This window comes from Penicillium paradoxum, assembly GCF_028828445.1.
Source record: "Penicillium paradoxum strain IBT 22861 chromosome Unknown utg000003l_segment0_segment0, whole genome shotgun sequence".
In the NCBI taxonomy this organism is placed as follows: Eukaryota; Fungi; Ascomycota; class Eurotiomycetes; order Eurotiales; family Aspergillaceae; genus Penicillium; species Penicillium paradoxum.
The window spans coordinates 5,016,573-5,031,800 of NW_026643181.1; the positions used below are offsets into that span (position 1 = coordinate 5,016,573).

The 15,228-nt window shown below is 51.3% G+C and overlaps 3 protein-coding genes across 3 annotated transcripts; 1 reads left to right on the forward strand and 2 right to left on the reverse strand.

The window, feature by feature from the left end:
- Positions 1–583: 583 nt before the first annotated feature.
- On the reverse strand, positions 584–5,448 carry N7457_003696 (DNA-binding E3 ubiquitin-protein ligase SNT2; the record flags this gene model as incomplete). Its single annotated transcript, XM_057174741.1, has 2 exons — positions 584–4,851; positions 4,902–5,448. 2 exons carry the CDS (start codon positions 5,446–5,448, stop codon positions 584–586), a joined length of 4,815 nt encoding a protein of 1,604 aa, XP_057034892.1.
- A 2,603-nt stretch (positions 5,449–8,051) lies between these two features.
- On the forward strand, positions 8,052–11,355 carry N7457_003697 (DEAD/DEAH box helicase; the record flags this gene model as incomplete). Its single annotated transcript, XM_057174742.1, has 9 exons — positions 8,052–8,876; positions 8,934–9,116; positions 9,168–9,636; positions 9,692–9,863; positions 9,913–10,074; positions 10,136–10,582; positions 10,660–11,080; positions 11,142–11,256; positions 11,324–11,355. 9 exons carry the CDS (start codon positions 8,052–8,054, stop codon positions 11,353–11,355), a joined length of 2,826 nt encoding a protein of 941 aa, XP_057034893.1.
- A 457-nt stretch (positions 11,356–11,812) lies between these two features.
- vtc4 (putative vacuolar transporter chaperone (Vtc4)) lies at positions 11,813–14,432 on the reverse strand (the record flags this gene model as incomplete). The annotated part of the gene is made up of 4 exons (XM_057174743.1): positions 11,813–12,213; positions 12,284–13,817; positions 13,873–14,335; positions 14,428–14,432. 4 exons carry the CDS (start codon positions 14,430–14,432, stop codon positions 11,813–11,815), a joined length of 2,403 nt encoding a protein of 800 aa, XP_057034894.1.
- Between the last annotated feature and the right edge of the window lie 796 nt (positions 14,433–15,228).

Here is a 15,228-nt window from a genome sequence, read left to right on the forward strand (position 1 = left end):
TCCGCACTGAGGTTCCACTCTGGCCTCGAGAGAGGGGTTGATAGTCTATGCCGTAGGGTAACCGAGGGAATGAAAGTCATACAATCGAAACAAAAAGTAAGACAGTAGCAATGCTGATCAATTCATCTAGCTGAGAACAATGGGTAATGGTAATATCAATCATAATGTGGTCCCCAGTCCTACTCCATGCAATCCATGATTTTCAACCATATCAACCTCAAAACCACTCCGCTAGCAGACTCCACGGACTTTTGCCCAGATGCCATAATCAAAGACGCCAGGAAATACCAAGGACATAAGAAAAAGAAAGAAAAAGATAAAGGGTGAAAGGTGGTAGCCCACAGATCGATATCCAGTTGCGATGGCTATCTTCGTGGCTGGAAGAGTGAAAAGAAGGTAAAGCAAATAAAATGAAAAGAAGCAAGGGAGGAAATCAATCCAGAAAGGTAAGTCCCAAATCTGGGAACGCTTTTGTCCATGGGATACCTTCACATGCATATGCAGGGCCAATAGAAGCAAAATAGGAAAGAACACAGGTCACTTATCATACAACTCGATTATGAGCATTCGTGCAGGTATATCGTTATGAGAGAAGGTTCTTGAGGGATGGGCTTGCGCTCGCTCCGGTCCCGGGTGCACCGTTGACGCCTGAGTGCCGACTGCTAGGTGGCCCACCCATGTGGGTAGATGGTGTATCTTCAGGTCGATTGGGAGGGGTGGGCCCCCGCGGATCCATGCGAGCCTGGGTCACTGGGGGTGAGTGAGAGGGAGCTCCTATCACACGGTCGACAGAGTAAATTCGAGGAGGTGGGCCGCCATTGAGAGCGGACAGCGAGGTCTGAGGTGAACGATTGATCGTCGTTGCCTGCACAATTGGAGGGGATGCAGAGGCTGCATATGATCGCGGGGGCGCCTGTGAAAGATGGGGCGAGCGGGATGGCACAGGACCATATGGGCTTTGATGCGTGGGATATGGGGGTGGCGGCCCCGGGGGTCCAGCGCTGGTATAGTGTTGAGGTGGTGGGCCTGCGGGATGGGGCGGCGCATAACTGTTCATGTGATGGGGAGGAGGTGGTGGTGCTGTAGGATAGGGAGATTGTGACATGCCGTTACGAAGACCCATGTCTGGCGCGGGGCGTTGCTCGTATGGTCCAGTGTATCCTGGTCCGGAGAGCCCGCTGGGTGCGTGAGTCGGGGGCATCGGCCGCCCAAGCACTCCACTTGGGGGAGGAGGATGTGGGTGTGGGTGCGGCAAGAACGTATGAGTTGCATGAGTAGGCATCCGTGAAGTGGGTATCATAGGACGTTGAGCAGAGTATGGCGAGGGCCGTTGGTCGGGCGTAGCCTCTGGCGCAGGCGGTGGAGGAGGTGGTGGGGGCGCTGGGTTCTTCAAGTGACACTTGTGACACTCATATGCTAGCTCGGTAGGATCTCCATTGTGATGAGAGAAAGGACCTTGATGCGGGTGATGTGGGTGTCCTGAGCCATTGGCCATGATGGGTCGTCGCCCAACGGCCCACCACCTAGGACTAAAGCCAGTAGCACAACGGACACATTTGCGAGTGGTTTCGACACCAGCAGCGGTTGGTCGCGGTGCAACTTGATTATCTGTATCGATATCCATGGGGTCTTCGGGTCCATCCTCTGGGTGAACTTTGTGGGTATCTTTCAAAGCTGGCGTAGTGGTCGTTGAGGCTCGGCGATGTGCAGTGGTGGAAGGGTTTGCCGGGGCCCCAACGGATTGGTGCATATACGCTGCCTTCCGAACCGTTCCAGTGAGTGTAAGATCAGCCTGCTTATAGGTCTGGGCGAACAACTGCAGGGCGTTGAGATGGCCCTGGCTTGTCTGTTCGCCGATTTCGTGCATAGCAGCCGGCACAGAGTGGTTCGGACAGTAAATAGCAGGTGTCGCCACTCCAACGTCTTCACCCAGGCGGATAGATCGCATGCTGTCTCGGCGTGAACTTTTGATGGGTGTAACATCGAAGCCGAATCGATAGTGTGCTTGGAAAGCACAGCCAATGTGGAAGTGAGCATTGCACCCAGCAAAGCTGCAGGGCACACATGCACCCTTGCTTGACTTGCACACTTTGCATGTCTCGCGCCAGCGCTCCTTAGGAATGGATCCGAATCCTTCAGCAGGTTCAAGCTCCCGTGCGTCGCCGTATTTCAATTCTGGGGTCCACATGGTGCAAAGCACGTGTGCCCAATTGTTACCTGCGGTACGCTTGAGGGGCTCACGAGGACCGACGGGCTTTCCAACAGCCTCCTGCCGCTGGCGATAGAGCTTGATCGCCTCGGCGACCATTTCCTTCTCCATACGTTCCTTCTCCTTATCACGCTCGGTCTTCTTGCGGGAGGTATTCTTGGGCGTTTCCATGAGATCGTGCTCGGTCCATGAAACTGGGCAAAGAACGCATGTGTAATTTGTAGAAATCGACGGGCTGCGATCGTTGGAGCACATATCGCACAGCCATTTGCTGGTGACGCGCGAATCTCGTACACCATAACAATTGCGATGGACTGTGAGACGGCAGTCTCGACAAGAAAGATGCTCTTCGCCCGAAGGTTCGACTTGATTGCAAATCGCACAAGGCAGGGTCTTGGCCTTGGGAGGATCGGGAATAATTGGTGGAGCCTCCACTACCTTCTCAACAACGGCCTTCTTTTTCGGCATAGGCTCGACAGACGTCGCGGTTGAAGGCGCAGGTGTTTCCTTGGTCTTCTTCTTCGTCGGCTCCACCTTGCCTTCCAGCAAAAGTCGAGGATTCGTATCAAGCGGGATACCCATCGCCGTGGCTGTCGTTGCCGTAGCATTGGTGATCACGAATGGGGTTTCGGTAGCTACAATCAATTGCGCAAGCATCTCCTCGTCAATTCGTCGTCGCCATGACTTGTTGCCGCTGCTTGCGATCCTCTTTGCAACCTCGTCAACGTCCTCGTACTGGATTCCATATTTCCGCCACAGCAGAGCGCAGCGAAGACAGAGCGAAACAGTGAGCATGGGACCCTTGTCTTTCTTGTTAGAAGGCTCCGATGGAATAACGGTACCCGGTGGTACGAGCGGCGCGCGGCGCCATTGCCGCGAGTGACGGGTTGAACAGAACTTGCAATGGAACCCACGTTTCAGAACGACGGCTTTCTCAGGATCAAAGGAAGAATCGTCATGGTCGTCGGCTACATCATCGAGGAGTTTGGATGAAACGACACTGTGGCGGCGGACCTCCTTCTTGCCACGTCTGCCTTCATAACTGCCCCAGATCTTACGACCGCTGGGTGTCTTCTTCCACATGTAGTAGAATCGGACAATCTGATAGATATGGACAGTCTTGACGTGCTTCATAATATTGCGCCATTCGGATCCATACTTGGCAACTCCCTGTTCAAATAACTTGAGCTCCTCCGGTCGAATGTGAGGCTCCTTGAGATCCTTGTACTTGTTGGTCTTCTTTAGCTTGGCAAGAGCCGCCTGGGCATCGAAGCTCTCGGAGTAGAGAAGTTGAATGGCTCTGTCGAGGAAGTTCGTGGAGTATTTCTCAACTCCAATACCGGGGGCAAGTTCTTTGGCTTGGCGCATGTAATCGTCGATGAACTTTTGCCGATCTGCATCACTCAAATGTGACCCAGGTGCATCATCCTCGCCTCGGGTGGAGATCTGATCAGCAGTGGGCATCTTGAACAGAAGTTCGGCGGTGCGCATTTGTTTCCCGTTAATTGCGACCGGTTCGTCCTGGCCGCGATGGATATAGCCTACGGGCTCATCTTGGACCCATTTTGGTCGGTTTGCCCTCGCATGCTTCGCCGCTTCCAGAGCTGCCTGCGCTTCCTTAGAAAGCTTGCCATCCTTTTTGCTGCCAGAGACCTTGGATTTCTTCTTCGCATCGAGAGGTTTCACGTATTCAACTGCGCGTCCTGGCCAAGCAGGGACCATTGCCTGGTGTCGAGTTCCTAGACGTGAGCTGGCTCGAGGGTAAATTCGATCATCGTAGTCCAGAGCATCCTCCACGCGACAATGAATACCGAGGTATCGATAAGGCCACATTTTGGCTTGTGCGATCTGTTCCGCGGTTGCGGGCAGAGGCATGAAATCTTCCTCCGCCGCGGGGGTGCTGACGGAGGTACCGTTCGCTACACCATTCGCCTGATAAGGATCCTCCTCCTCTTCGTCTTCCATAATCACATCTTCACCGTCTGCTCGGATGCTACCGGTCAATGGTGTATTGCGTGCTTCAAGTTTGCGCTCCTGGGCGCGACTGCAAGCAGCACAAGCCCAAGCGAAGCCTCGGGCAGGTTTCTTGGTCAAAGCGGGTCGCACACAATGCATGTGATAAGTCGAATGGCAAACGGCGCAGTCCACCGATTCGGAGTTTGCAGCGTATAACCGGCATCGCTTGCAAGTTTTGACGGCACCCGTCAATTCCTTCCCTTTGCCAATCTCGACGAGAATGAATCTCCAGCGTTCATCAAGAACCTTCTTAACATTTGCCGGAACATTGATAATATCTTTAGTTGGAATGACGTCGTAAAGACGATGAATATATCGGTCGAACATCTTGTCGTACCAGAAGCTGTTTCTCCTTTTCTTGTAGGAACCGATGTCCTCGATCTCCGATACATGGCGGATGTCGCATCTGCCTCGCAGCGAAGAAAGAGGGCAGGTATCAGAGTGCATGGAAGCGAAAACAAATCGACTATCGGGAGAATGGCGCTGAATATCTCGTGGGCGATAATACCAGTTGACCCTCATGGACTCAATATAACCACCGGGTTTGGTTTTCGATGGAAGAAATTCCATAATTCTTGCTAAATAATAAGGCTCACCAGGAGGTTCACAAATTAGATAGACGTGGTCTGAAAGCGAGTTAGCGTGGAACATGATTGATTTGTGAGTGGGGACCAACCATTGACGGCAAAAGTGGTGCCATCATCAGCTATTAATTGACCGTCTTGTAAATATGGCCCGGAGCTTTCAAAGCTCACCATATTGGTGATATAGCCTCCCTCGGAATCGCCTGGTGGGGAGGTGAAGATCTTCTTGGCAGCACTGCCGGAAGTGGGTGTTGAGCTTGGCGTGCTGGCCGGTTGTTTGCGTTTCCTCACATTAGACCCATTAGCATCATCCGGCCTGGCAGAGAATGAAGAAGTGCCCGGAATGGCGTCTTTTGCCGAGCCATTTGTGCCGTGACCGTTGGTCTGGCTCTTTTTAGGTTGCGCCGATGAGGTCTTCTCATCCGGGTGAGCGCCGTTGACGATGTTATTGAGAGCCACGCCGCTTTGTCGTTTGGCAGACTTGGAGGTTGGCGCAGAGAGATCGATATCCGCGTCCAGATCACGGTCCTCAGCATAATTTGGCCGAGGGGCATTGCGACCTCTGGAGCGCGTGCCATACGCGGTGGCGGAGCCGTTGGCCGAATCGGCCACTGGCTCCGGAGAGTTGGGAGTGGTCATCGAGTGATGTCCTTAGTCATCCACTAGGAAGCTTGGAAGGATGGGGAGCTCAAGCAGAGAGCAAGGCCCGCAAAAGGGAAGAAAGGCGCAGAAGCTGTGGCGGCGTTTAGTGCCGTATGCTTGCAAAGAGCGGGAAGACAAGGGTTCAACAGGGAAAGGTTGGAAAATGAACACGGGGCGAAAATCTCAAAATACGGGTGGGCAGATATGGGATCATCCACTTGTGCGGGAGGTAGAACATCCAAAGGGAGTTGCGAAGGGAGGAAACAGAAGACAAAAGGCGGAAAAGACAAAGAGTGGACCGTGTCAGATCTTATTCTCTGCAGGGGTGAAGGGTGTTCTGGGCAATATCAAGAACCAGATCCCACATGCACATAGGGGCGAGGCAGCAATTGAAGCTGAAGCCAATAGAAAAGGAAAAAAAGAAGAAGCTTACGATGAATGAATATAAGAGAAGGCAAAAGGGAATCAAACAATACCAAAACAATTCCGAGGGGTGAAGTAGAGGAAGAGAGAGAAAGAGAGAAGAGAAGAGTAGATAGAGATGGGGAGGAATGGGTCGGGAGAAGCGGGTCAAAAGTGACTTAGCGGGAAAAAAGACGATATAGCCCAACGGGGAATGGGGAAGGGGGAAAAGAAAAGGAAAAAAAAGAGAGACTTGAGAAATCCGCCCCTAGTCCCGATGGGTTCATATGACGGATCTGGGAACCAGAAAGCATCTCCCTTGCTCGATCTAGGTGATTCTATCAAGTCCGAAAGACTATGAAAAACTACGGAATGCGGCAACGTGTACCTGGACACCTTCGGCCTATGTCTATTGGGAGCTTCAACTGGATCGCAACTGATACGCAAAGAGAGAAAAAAAAATACCAGATACCTAATACCTGTTGGCTTTGGGCGATTTGGGGTGTTGCGAATTTTCCCCGTTGGTCTTGGGCATCCTGTGTGACCAAACACACCGAGATTCGCGACTCACCGCGAATCTCGGGGGGCAAAAGGGGGATCATATATCAAGTCGCGTGGATAATCATACGGGGTGGATCGCACCAGATATCTACAATATAACGTGGATGAATAGGAGTTCCAGGGACCATGTGGGGAGGCAAACAGAGACATAGAACGTCGAACTCGCACATCCAGAAACAACCTGACCACCGAGGTGTATCAAAGAAGAAAAAAGTCATATGTAATTTAAACTTCTCTCTCCAATGACGATCGATGCCGCCGAGAACTGGCCGAGGATGATTTGCCGTGAAGGTCTGAGCTCTTTGGGTATAACGTGCCGGCCTACTCCGTTAGGAAATCCACCCACAGCATCGGGTAATTTATTCACACAAATAGAAAGGCTTGCGGTGGGAAGATCAGGGTTGAGGTGAGATCAGGCATCTGGAGAGATATGTATATACGGCGATCAGACCTCCGACGAACAATCCCAATTACCCTGAGGAACATCCTTATGATTGGTTGCAGTCGGTTGACAAGGACGCATATATGCCTATGTATTATACGGAATACGGAGAAAACCAGCTCTTGACCAGACGCTGTAAATCGTGCCTATTTTTTTCTCCCATTTCCCCCTCTTTTTTTCGGTTTTTTTCGGTTTTTTTTCTCTTTCTTTTCTCTTTCTTTTCTGTTTCCCTTCAAGATGGAGGCATACCTCCAACATAGAATATGGAGATCGAACGGTGTAGATCACATTCCAGCTGGATGCATGGGTGTTCAACCGGAATCCGTATCATTGACATACAACATACGCATTGATGGGAACCTAGCTCCTGTTCATCTCGCATGTGGTACGCGCGACTCATGATACAGTCGTTATGACGCCTCCACCCCGATCGGGGTCTCGGATTTTGTACCTGGTCTCGGGATGTGCAGCCAAGTTTGGAGAGGATAATTTCCCAGCTATTGCCAGAGTATCCGTTCTGAGTCCACATAATCCACATGCATGTTGTACATGGGGTTCGGAGGATGCCACGATATCTCCCAGCCGCGCCAGGCAGATCAGCCGTTGGCCCCAGATCATCAGACCCTCTCGGCTCCGATGTACACACGCGCCAATTTCTCGGTGACTACAACGTCCAGTATTCGGCACCGTGACAATATCAACTTCTAAACGTAATCTGGCACGAAAGAAATGCCCTGAACATAAGCCTCCACAGAAGTACGATCTGGGACAAGGTTGGAGTGGTGATCCAGCAAGGGGAGTGCCACACATCGGAACATGCAGCAAAAGTCATGCACGAGAGTATGAAAGCCTGCAATAGGAGTAATAATTCCCCAATGCGTACTGCATACGGAGTACGGAGTACATTATTGATCAATCTCGCTCGCAGTGGTTCTGGCCTGGGTGGCAATGTAGTTGCATGTCCCCGGGGGCCTGGAGCCCTGGAGATCCGAGCGGATGACATAATTGCTGAGATAAGCATAACTGCCTCAGGCCACCACAGGGTCTAAGTCGCGTGGGAGCCTTGGGAAACAACAAACAAGGGAAACAGCATCGTTAGAAGCAAACGTTCAAATTCTAGAGAGATCATCGATGTTATTTGATCTCAAGAAGACTGGTACCCTCCCCAGATGAGAGACCGGGCTGTGTTTGAGGCATGTCGAAATCGGACCATCATGTTCAGTCTCGCGGGTTTCAGACTTCCCTTGATATTGTCCGTCGACAGACGTATCGTGTAGCGCCTGTGGCAGGACAGAAGCGACCTCCGATAGAGACTTCAGAGCAGGCTGCCGATCTACCACCCCTTGGTCCAGTCGTAAAGCAAGCTACTTTACCTCGTCGAAATGTCAATCCAGACGTCCTATTGGAATCAGCACCGCTGGAGTCTGCTCGAGAATTGCTAACCGCCCCTGTCAATCGCTTTACTGCCAGCAAGATTTATCTCGGCGCTGGGGCTGGCCCAGAACCATCCCAGGGCGATCATCAAAGGGCTGCTTCCGCTCCCCCTCCTAGTCAGAATCCCCTGCTGTCTCTATCTAACCCAAAGTATGGCCTACCGCCCGCTCTTACGGCCAATTTTGCCGAACTCGGTGTTAAAAACATCTACCCGTGGCAGGCATCGTGTCTGTTGGCAAAGGGCCTGCTTTCCGGTGAACGTCATTTGGTTTACACGGCTCCCACAGGCGGCGGCAAGTCCCTTGTTGCGGATGTTTTGCTTTTGAAGCGCATTATTGAAAATCCCGGTCGTAAAGCCTTGCTGGTCTTGCCTTATGTTGCGTTGGTTCAAGAAAAGCTCAAATGGATGCGTCGCATCGTGCAAGATGTGGAGAAGAATATCCCTGATGATCAAGAGGACTCTAGATTCCCTCGCAGGCGAGGGAAGAAGCTGCAGAAAAACATTCGGGTAACAGGCTTCTTTGGTGGAAGTCGGACCACAGCTACTTGGGCTGATACTGATATTGCTGTTTGTACAATAGAGAAGGTGTGTATGTCTGATGCTCATGATTATCTGCAGAATTCTGATATTTTCTTCCTTTAGGCCAATTCATTGATAAACACCGCGATCGAAGAGTGTAGTATCGGTGATTTGGGGGCCGTGGTTCTCGATGAATTGCATATGCTTGATGACGAGCACCGTGGTTACCTCTTGGAACTGATGGTCACGAAATTGCTGTTATTACAGCAGGATATTCAGATTATCGGAATGAGTGCTACACTTTCTGTGAGTCCCTGTCTCGATACTTTACTCAGAGACCTGTCTGATGAGTATTAGAACACTGAAATGCTGGCACAATGGATGAACGCCAAGTTCTTTATCTCAACATACAAACCGATTCCTATTGACGAATATTTGGTGTACGAGAATGGAATCTATCCAGCTGCAACATCGCGACAGCTGTTTCAAACAGCATCCAAGCTGACTGCTGCTAAGTCTTTGCATGATGCCATTCCTCCCCATCGAATTATCGAACCGTTTACTTTCAAGCAACTTGGCAACTCCGCCACGAATGCCATGGTAGCTCTGGCAGTCGAAACTGCAGCCGCTGGCTTTGGATGTTTGGTGTTTTGTGGTAGCCGTCACGCATGCCAGATCCACGCTGCGACTATTGGCGAAGCGATGCCGCCAGCAGAGCCTGAAGAGCTGAATAAGCGACTTGATCTTCTCGCTGAGCTGCGGAGTCTCTCTTGCGGGTTGGATCCGGCTTTGGAGATCACAATCGCTAAAGGCACAGGATTTCACAGTTAGTATACCACCATCCTTGATCGAGCTGTCTCATCTAACTGACGAGTATCCAGATGCTGGCATGACGACAGAAGAGCGTGAGCTCATTGCGCAGGCTTATGACCAGGGTGTTATTAAAGTTCTCGTAGCCACATGCAGCCTTGCAGCTGGTGTCAACCTTCCGGCGAGGCGAGTTATCATCAACGGAGCTCGAATGGGCCGTGATCTAGTGGGTCCTGCAATGCTGTATGTTCTCCTTTATCCCCTGGGTTGAGAGATAGACTGACCCAAACAGTCGTCAGATGTGTGGTCGTGCTGGACGCAAGGGCAAGGATAGCGCCGGCGAAACCTATCTCATCTGCGTGAAAGCCGATATGCAGGCTGTCTGTGACTTACTAGACGCTGATATGCCGGCCATTGAGAGCTGTCTAGCACCGGAAAAAAGAGGCCTCAAGAGGTACGTCCCACTCACTTAGTTCTATCCAACTGTTCTTCAGCCCTTAGCTCACACCTCCAAGGGCTATCCTAGAAGCCGTGGCAACTGGATTAGTATCTGGCCTCGAAGCGATCAAAGAATATGTTCAGTGCACGCTTCTCTACCTCACACTAGACAAGAAGATTGCATATACCTTCATGAAATCAGCTCTTGAAGAACTAGTCGATGAAGAGCTCCTCCTTTTCCGAGAAGACGAGTCCTACGAAGCCACTCCCCTAGGACAGGCAGTCGTGGCCTCAGCATTCTCACCCGAAGACGGCTTATTCGTCCACGAAGAGCTAAAACGAGCATTACAAGCCTTCGTCATGGACGGCGAAATGCACATATTCTACATGTTTACTCCCCTCCAAGCAGCCATGAACACACCAATCGACTGGCAGATCTTCCGCGATCAACTAGACCGTCTCGACGAGAGCGGTCTCCGCGCTCTACAATTCGTCGGAGTCCAACCAGGTTTCGTCAACACAATGTGAGCAGCCCCTACTTCTCACCTTCCCTCGCCTGTTCCATATCCCCCTAACCCAGAACTAACACCCATCCCCACAGGGTCCAATCCGGCGCTTCTCTCAAAGAAACAACCCCATGCCAAATAACCCAAGCCCGCATCTACCGCCGCGCCTACACAGCCTTCCAACTCAGAGACCTAAGCAACGAAATCCCCCTCTCAACAATTTCCCACCGCTACAATATCCCCCGCGGCACCGTGCAAACCCTAGCCCAGCAATGCCACGGCTTCGCCGCCGGAATCGTCAAATTCTGCCAGCGCATGAACTGGGGCATGTTAGCCGCTGTATTGGACCATATGCGCGATCGACTTGAGGCCGGTGCGCGTGCGGATCTGCTCGAGATGACGCAGGTTACGTTCGTGAAGAGCTGGACGGCGCGGTTGTTGAGGGAAAACGGGTTTAAGAATTTGAGGGCTTTGGCTGAGGCGGAGCCGAAGGATTTGGTTCCGATTCTTATGATGGTGGGTTGCTCCTTTTCTCTGTTTTTGTGTGTGATGGTCGTGTTAATCTGTTGCGGGCTAGGTCAATCCTCGTAAACTGCAGAAAAGTCAGCTCTATCCGACCGAGTCGGAGAGGTATGCTGCCAAGCTACTGGTTAAGGCTGAGACGATTATTGCTCATGCGATTAAGCTCTGGGGTAAGTTGTTATACTCTATGATGGGGATTGGAGATTGGATATATGCTGACGTGGGATGGGTTTCTAGATCGAGAGATGCAGATTGACTTGGAGGAATGAACATCACGGATTTGGGGTCTTTGCTTGTGTTCTGAGTGTTTTGCATAGTTGGGAGCGTTGCTTTGGCATTTTTAACATGGATTTCTTCTGACTGCATTTTGTATGGATATACCCCCGTTGGGAGGGCCTGGATATTATTGGTTTCATTCTCATCTGTTAGATACTTTGAGTAATAGCGTTGAATTATGTTCACTAGGTACCTTAGGTACGTAGCTAAATAGGTATTTTGCTGAAGGCTACGATAAAATATGCAGAGCGGGATAGAAAGTAATCGAGTACCATTATCATATTTGCAATGGCATACATGCGATTTGTACATGATTTACAATCTCCAACGCCCCGACCAAAACACCAGTAAATACAACACATAAAAGCCGCTCACAGGCAGATATAGGAAAAACAGCGGTTGACCGAGAACATAAAACCCGAGAGGAAAGTGGTGAGATGATCAAAACTTCTACAACTCACCATGCCCGCCATGTTGAGGCTCGCCCTCCGAGCCTGGCGCAGCCATAAACCCTCCAGCACGTACGCGCAGCGCGAAATTGACCAAGATGATAATGACAAGACCGAGGCTGACGACTGTCGGACCCCATTTCTCGTAGTATACACGTTTAACGTCGCGACGCTTGCGGATCTTGTCCACGCGCCAGATGTATAGGAACAGACTGTAGACCAAAGAGCCGGCGGCGAGAATGGTGAACGCCCAGGAGGAGATGAGCGTGGCTGAGTCGGAGCCGAAGTTGAGGAGCGTGGCGGCGATACCCCCGAGGATGATAGAGAACTCGAGCCATGAGAGGAAGGTTCTCTCAGCGGCGAAGTATACTTTAGGTTCTACGCGCACGGGGACGAAGATGCCTATTTTTGTCAGTAAAGGAGTTATGTGGGTTGTGTTGCACATGCACGGAATGACTTAGTGATGACTTACGTTTGCCTGGGGGCGCCTGGAATCGCTGCAGGGTGCGTTGATGAGTACCCAAGACAGCAATCCCACGTTGTTCCGGAGGTGGTAGGGATGTTGGACGCGGGCGGGGAATTATCGCCATTAGACCCTGTGCGACAGCATGTCCGGTTCGGGAGAGGTAGTGTTGGGCCAATTTCTGCGCATAGTACACCCCGCCTACGCGGCGGGCTTCTTCAAGTTCGTCGGAATAAACCGATTCGTCGTCCGAGTCGTACAAGGGGTAATCTTCCTCGCCGGGAAGAGGTCGAGCGGCAATGCGTTCTTCGATATCCAATTCGTTGCCATTGGTCTCGAACAATCCAGTCTGGTCTTCGGTGTCTTGTCCATTCAGGACGCGCTCGTCCGTCCCCGGAGTTTCATCATCGTCTGAATCTTCATCATTGGCGGATATCGAGGTGCTCGCCAGCGGTCTGTGAATACCATATTGATGGGTGGCTGGTTTGCGAATGTCGACGCCCATTTGGGGGAACCAGAATGGGAGCAGGTGGATGCGAGTAGGGAACATGGTGGCTGTTCCGTGGATGAACTTGCTGAATTTCGGGACGGCCTCAACCAAATGACTAGCAGTCAAATCCCGAATCCATTGGGGTGGTTCCTGGCCTGCCTGGGTTTGCAGTTTCACCTCCAGCACAGCATAGGGAAATCGATCGATATCCTCAGGGGGCAGCTGGGAAAATGGGAAGTCGACTCCAATATCCATCCGACGCCAATTATTTCCTGCGCGTCGGCGGCCGTCCATGTTGTCCTCCCGAACCATGGTCAGTTCCGTGTCAAGAGAGATTCGAACACGAGCATCTCCTGGAAGCTGGAATGCAGTCCGATGGTAGAAGGTGCGGGTGACAGGTACCAAACGACGAGTAATAACGCGATACTGAATCTCACGGGCTAATTGCTCCAGATCATCAATCTCTGCTGGACTCTTTTTGCCCTCCTTGCGCATCTTGTCGAAAATCTGCTCAACGGTCATGCGGCCTTCGAGATAGGCATTCACGTGTTTTTCCTTGAGGGAAAAACGCGCCTTGACCGACTTTTCTCCCGTCCAGTCCTCACGGTGAGTTTTGCGCTCCACGAAGATCTGGTCACTTTCCATCCCACCATACCAACGCAGACGGATTGCCTCGGCGCCTTCTGTTTTCTTCAGACGACCTTGATACAGCTCCCAAGTATCTGTGTTGTCGTAGTAAATAGAGGAGATGGCCGTATCCTTCTCCTCAAACTCCTTGCTAGCGTTGAATACTAACACCGGCAGGTGCTTTAATATCACCAGTTTCAGCTCTGTAATATTATCTCTGTGCACCCAATACTTTGTAGTCTGGCGCACAAAGTTCTGTTGTGTGCCACCCGCGGATGAATCACCCTTGACCGGGTTACCCTTGGTGCGGACCAAGTCATACAGCTTAGATAGTTTAATCACAAAAGCGTCATAATTATCTTTGAAGAAAGGCTTCGCCTTTAGACGTGTCGCAAATACCGGCTTCAAGTACCATTGTGTTTGTTTCTATGAGATTGTTAGCAAATTGGGATCTGGCTTCGAGATTGAAAGGAAAACGTACGTCATGCTTCTTGATGATCTTCTGGAACCCGGTATAATTCAATTGGGTGAATTTAGCCAGATCATGAACATCAGCAATGATATCGCTGAGCACCTGCTCCAGCATCAAGAAATCTGCATCTGTGGGTGTGGGCCGAGAGGCTCGAGCACTGTGCCGACGGGTATCGACCGAGCTGTCCAGACGGGAGACCACATCATTCACCTCGAACTCGCTCTCTTGAATGCGCTCGACAATCTCCTCGCTCTTACGCTTCTGGAACAGGAATACCTTCTCCAATTCGCTCTCGAGCAAGGACACAAAGTCTGTTTCATCATCCTCAGTCCATTCTTTGCGGGCGGGCTTGGTGTTGTCGGAGGTTGGCTCGTCGACGAAATCGGTCTTGAGAGCTTTCTTGAGCTCGTCGTACGCAATATAGAAAGGATAGAACTCCTTGATCATAGAAGAACGGAGATATTCACCGAACCTGTGGAACAATTGGGTCAGTACGGGGTGACCGATGCGGGGAGTCGAATGCAGTTGAACGGCCGCTGGGATATAGCAGGGGGAGCTACGCACCTCATAATGGGCTAAAAGAAATAAGTGAGGCGAAGAAGGGTTATCCCAAGCTCATCACGGGAGAAAACAAAAGAAGAGAAAGAAAAATAGGCCGATCAATGGAGAAAGCCAGATCGGAGGGTTGTAGCTCTCCGAAGACACAAGGGCCAAGGGCCCCGAACTCGGTTAGCCCGATGACTAGCGGGTGACGGCCCCATCCTGTCATCAAAGCGGGTGCTAATAGTCGACTACAGTGATTTAGATCGGGGATTTGGGGGCTTAGATTTACAAAGGAGCTCAGTAATGGCAAGTTCATACTACTTCAAGAGCACCTCTATGCTGGATCTCCATCAATCCCTTCGATTCAGGCGATAATCATGAGAAACCATCGCCATCTCGAGGCGCTTTCTGGTATTTTTGGTATGGTAACGGTGTATGCAGCATACAGCTGAGTCAGCGCCCCTGTGATGACGTTCGCAATTTGACCAGTCACGGGCGCACGTGGGCACCGGGTTGGTGTTTGGGGTTGTAGTTACCGGTTGATTCGAGCGACTTGTATCTCACTCCAACACGGTCTTCGGTGATTCTACCTAGGTACTGAGAAAGACACACAATGGGAGACCACGCATCTCACGATCATATTTTCCTCCCTTGCTGGGACAAGGATCGCTTTTCTTGTTCACCTCCAATCCCTGTTGCAGATGGAGGTATCTGCAGCTAGACGATCGGGCCCCACCCCGGCCATAGTTCGCATTGGGCCTAGATGCATGATCGTCCGTCGGCTCGATTTCCAATTATGGCCTCGCAGGGGGACTTAATGAG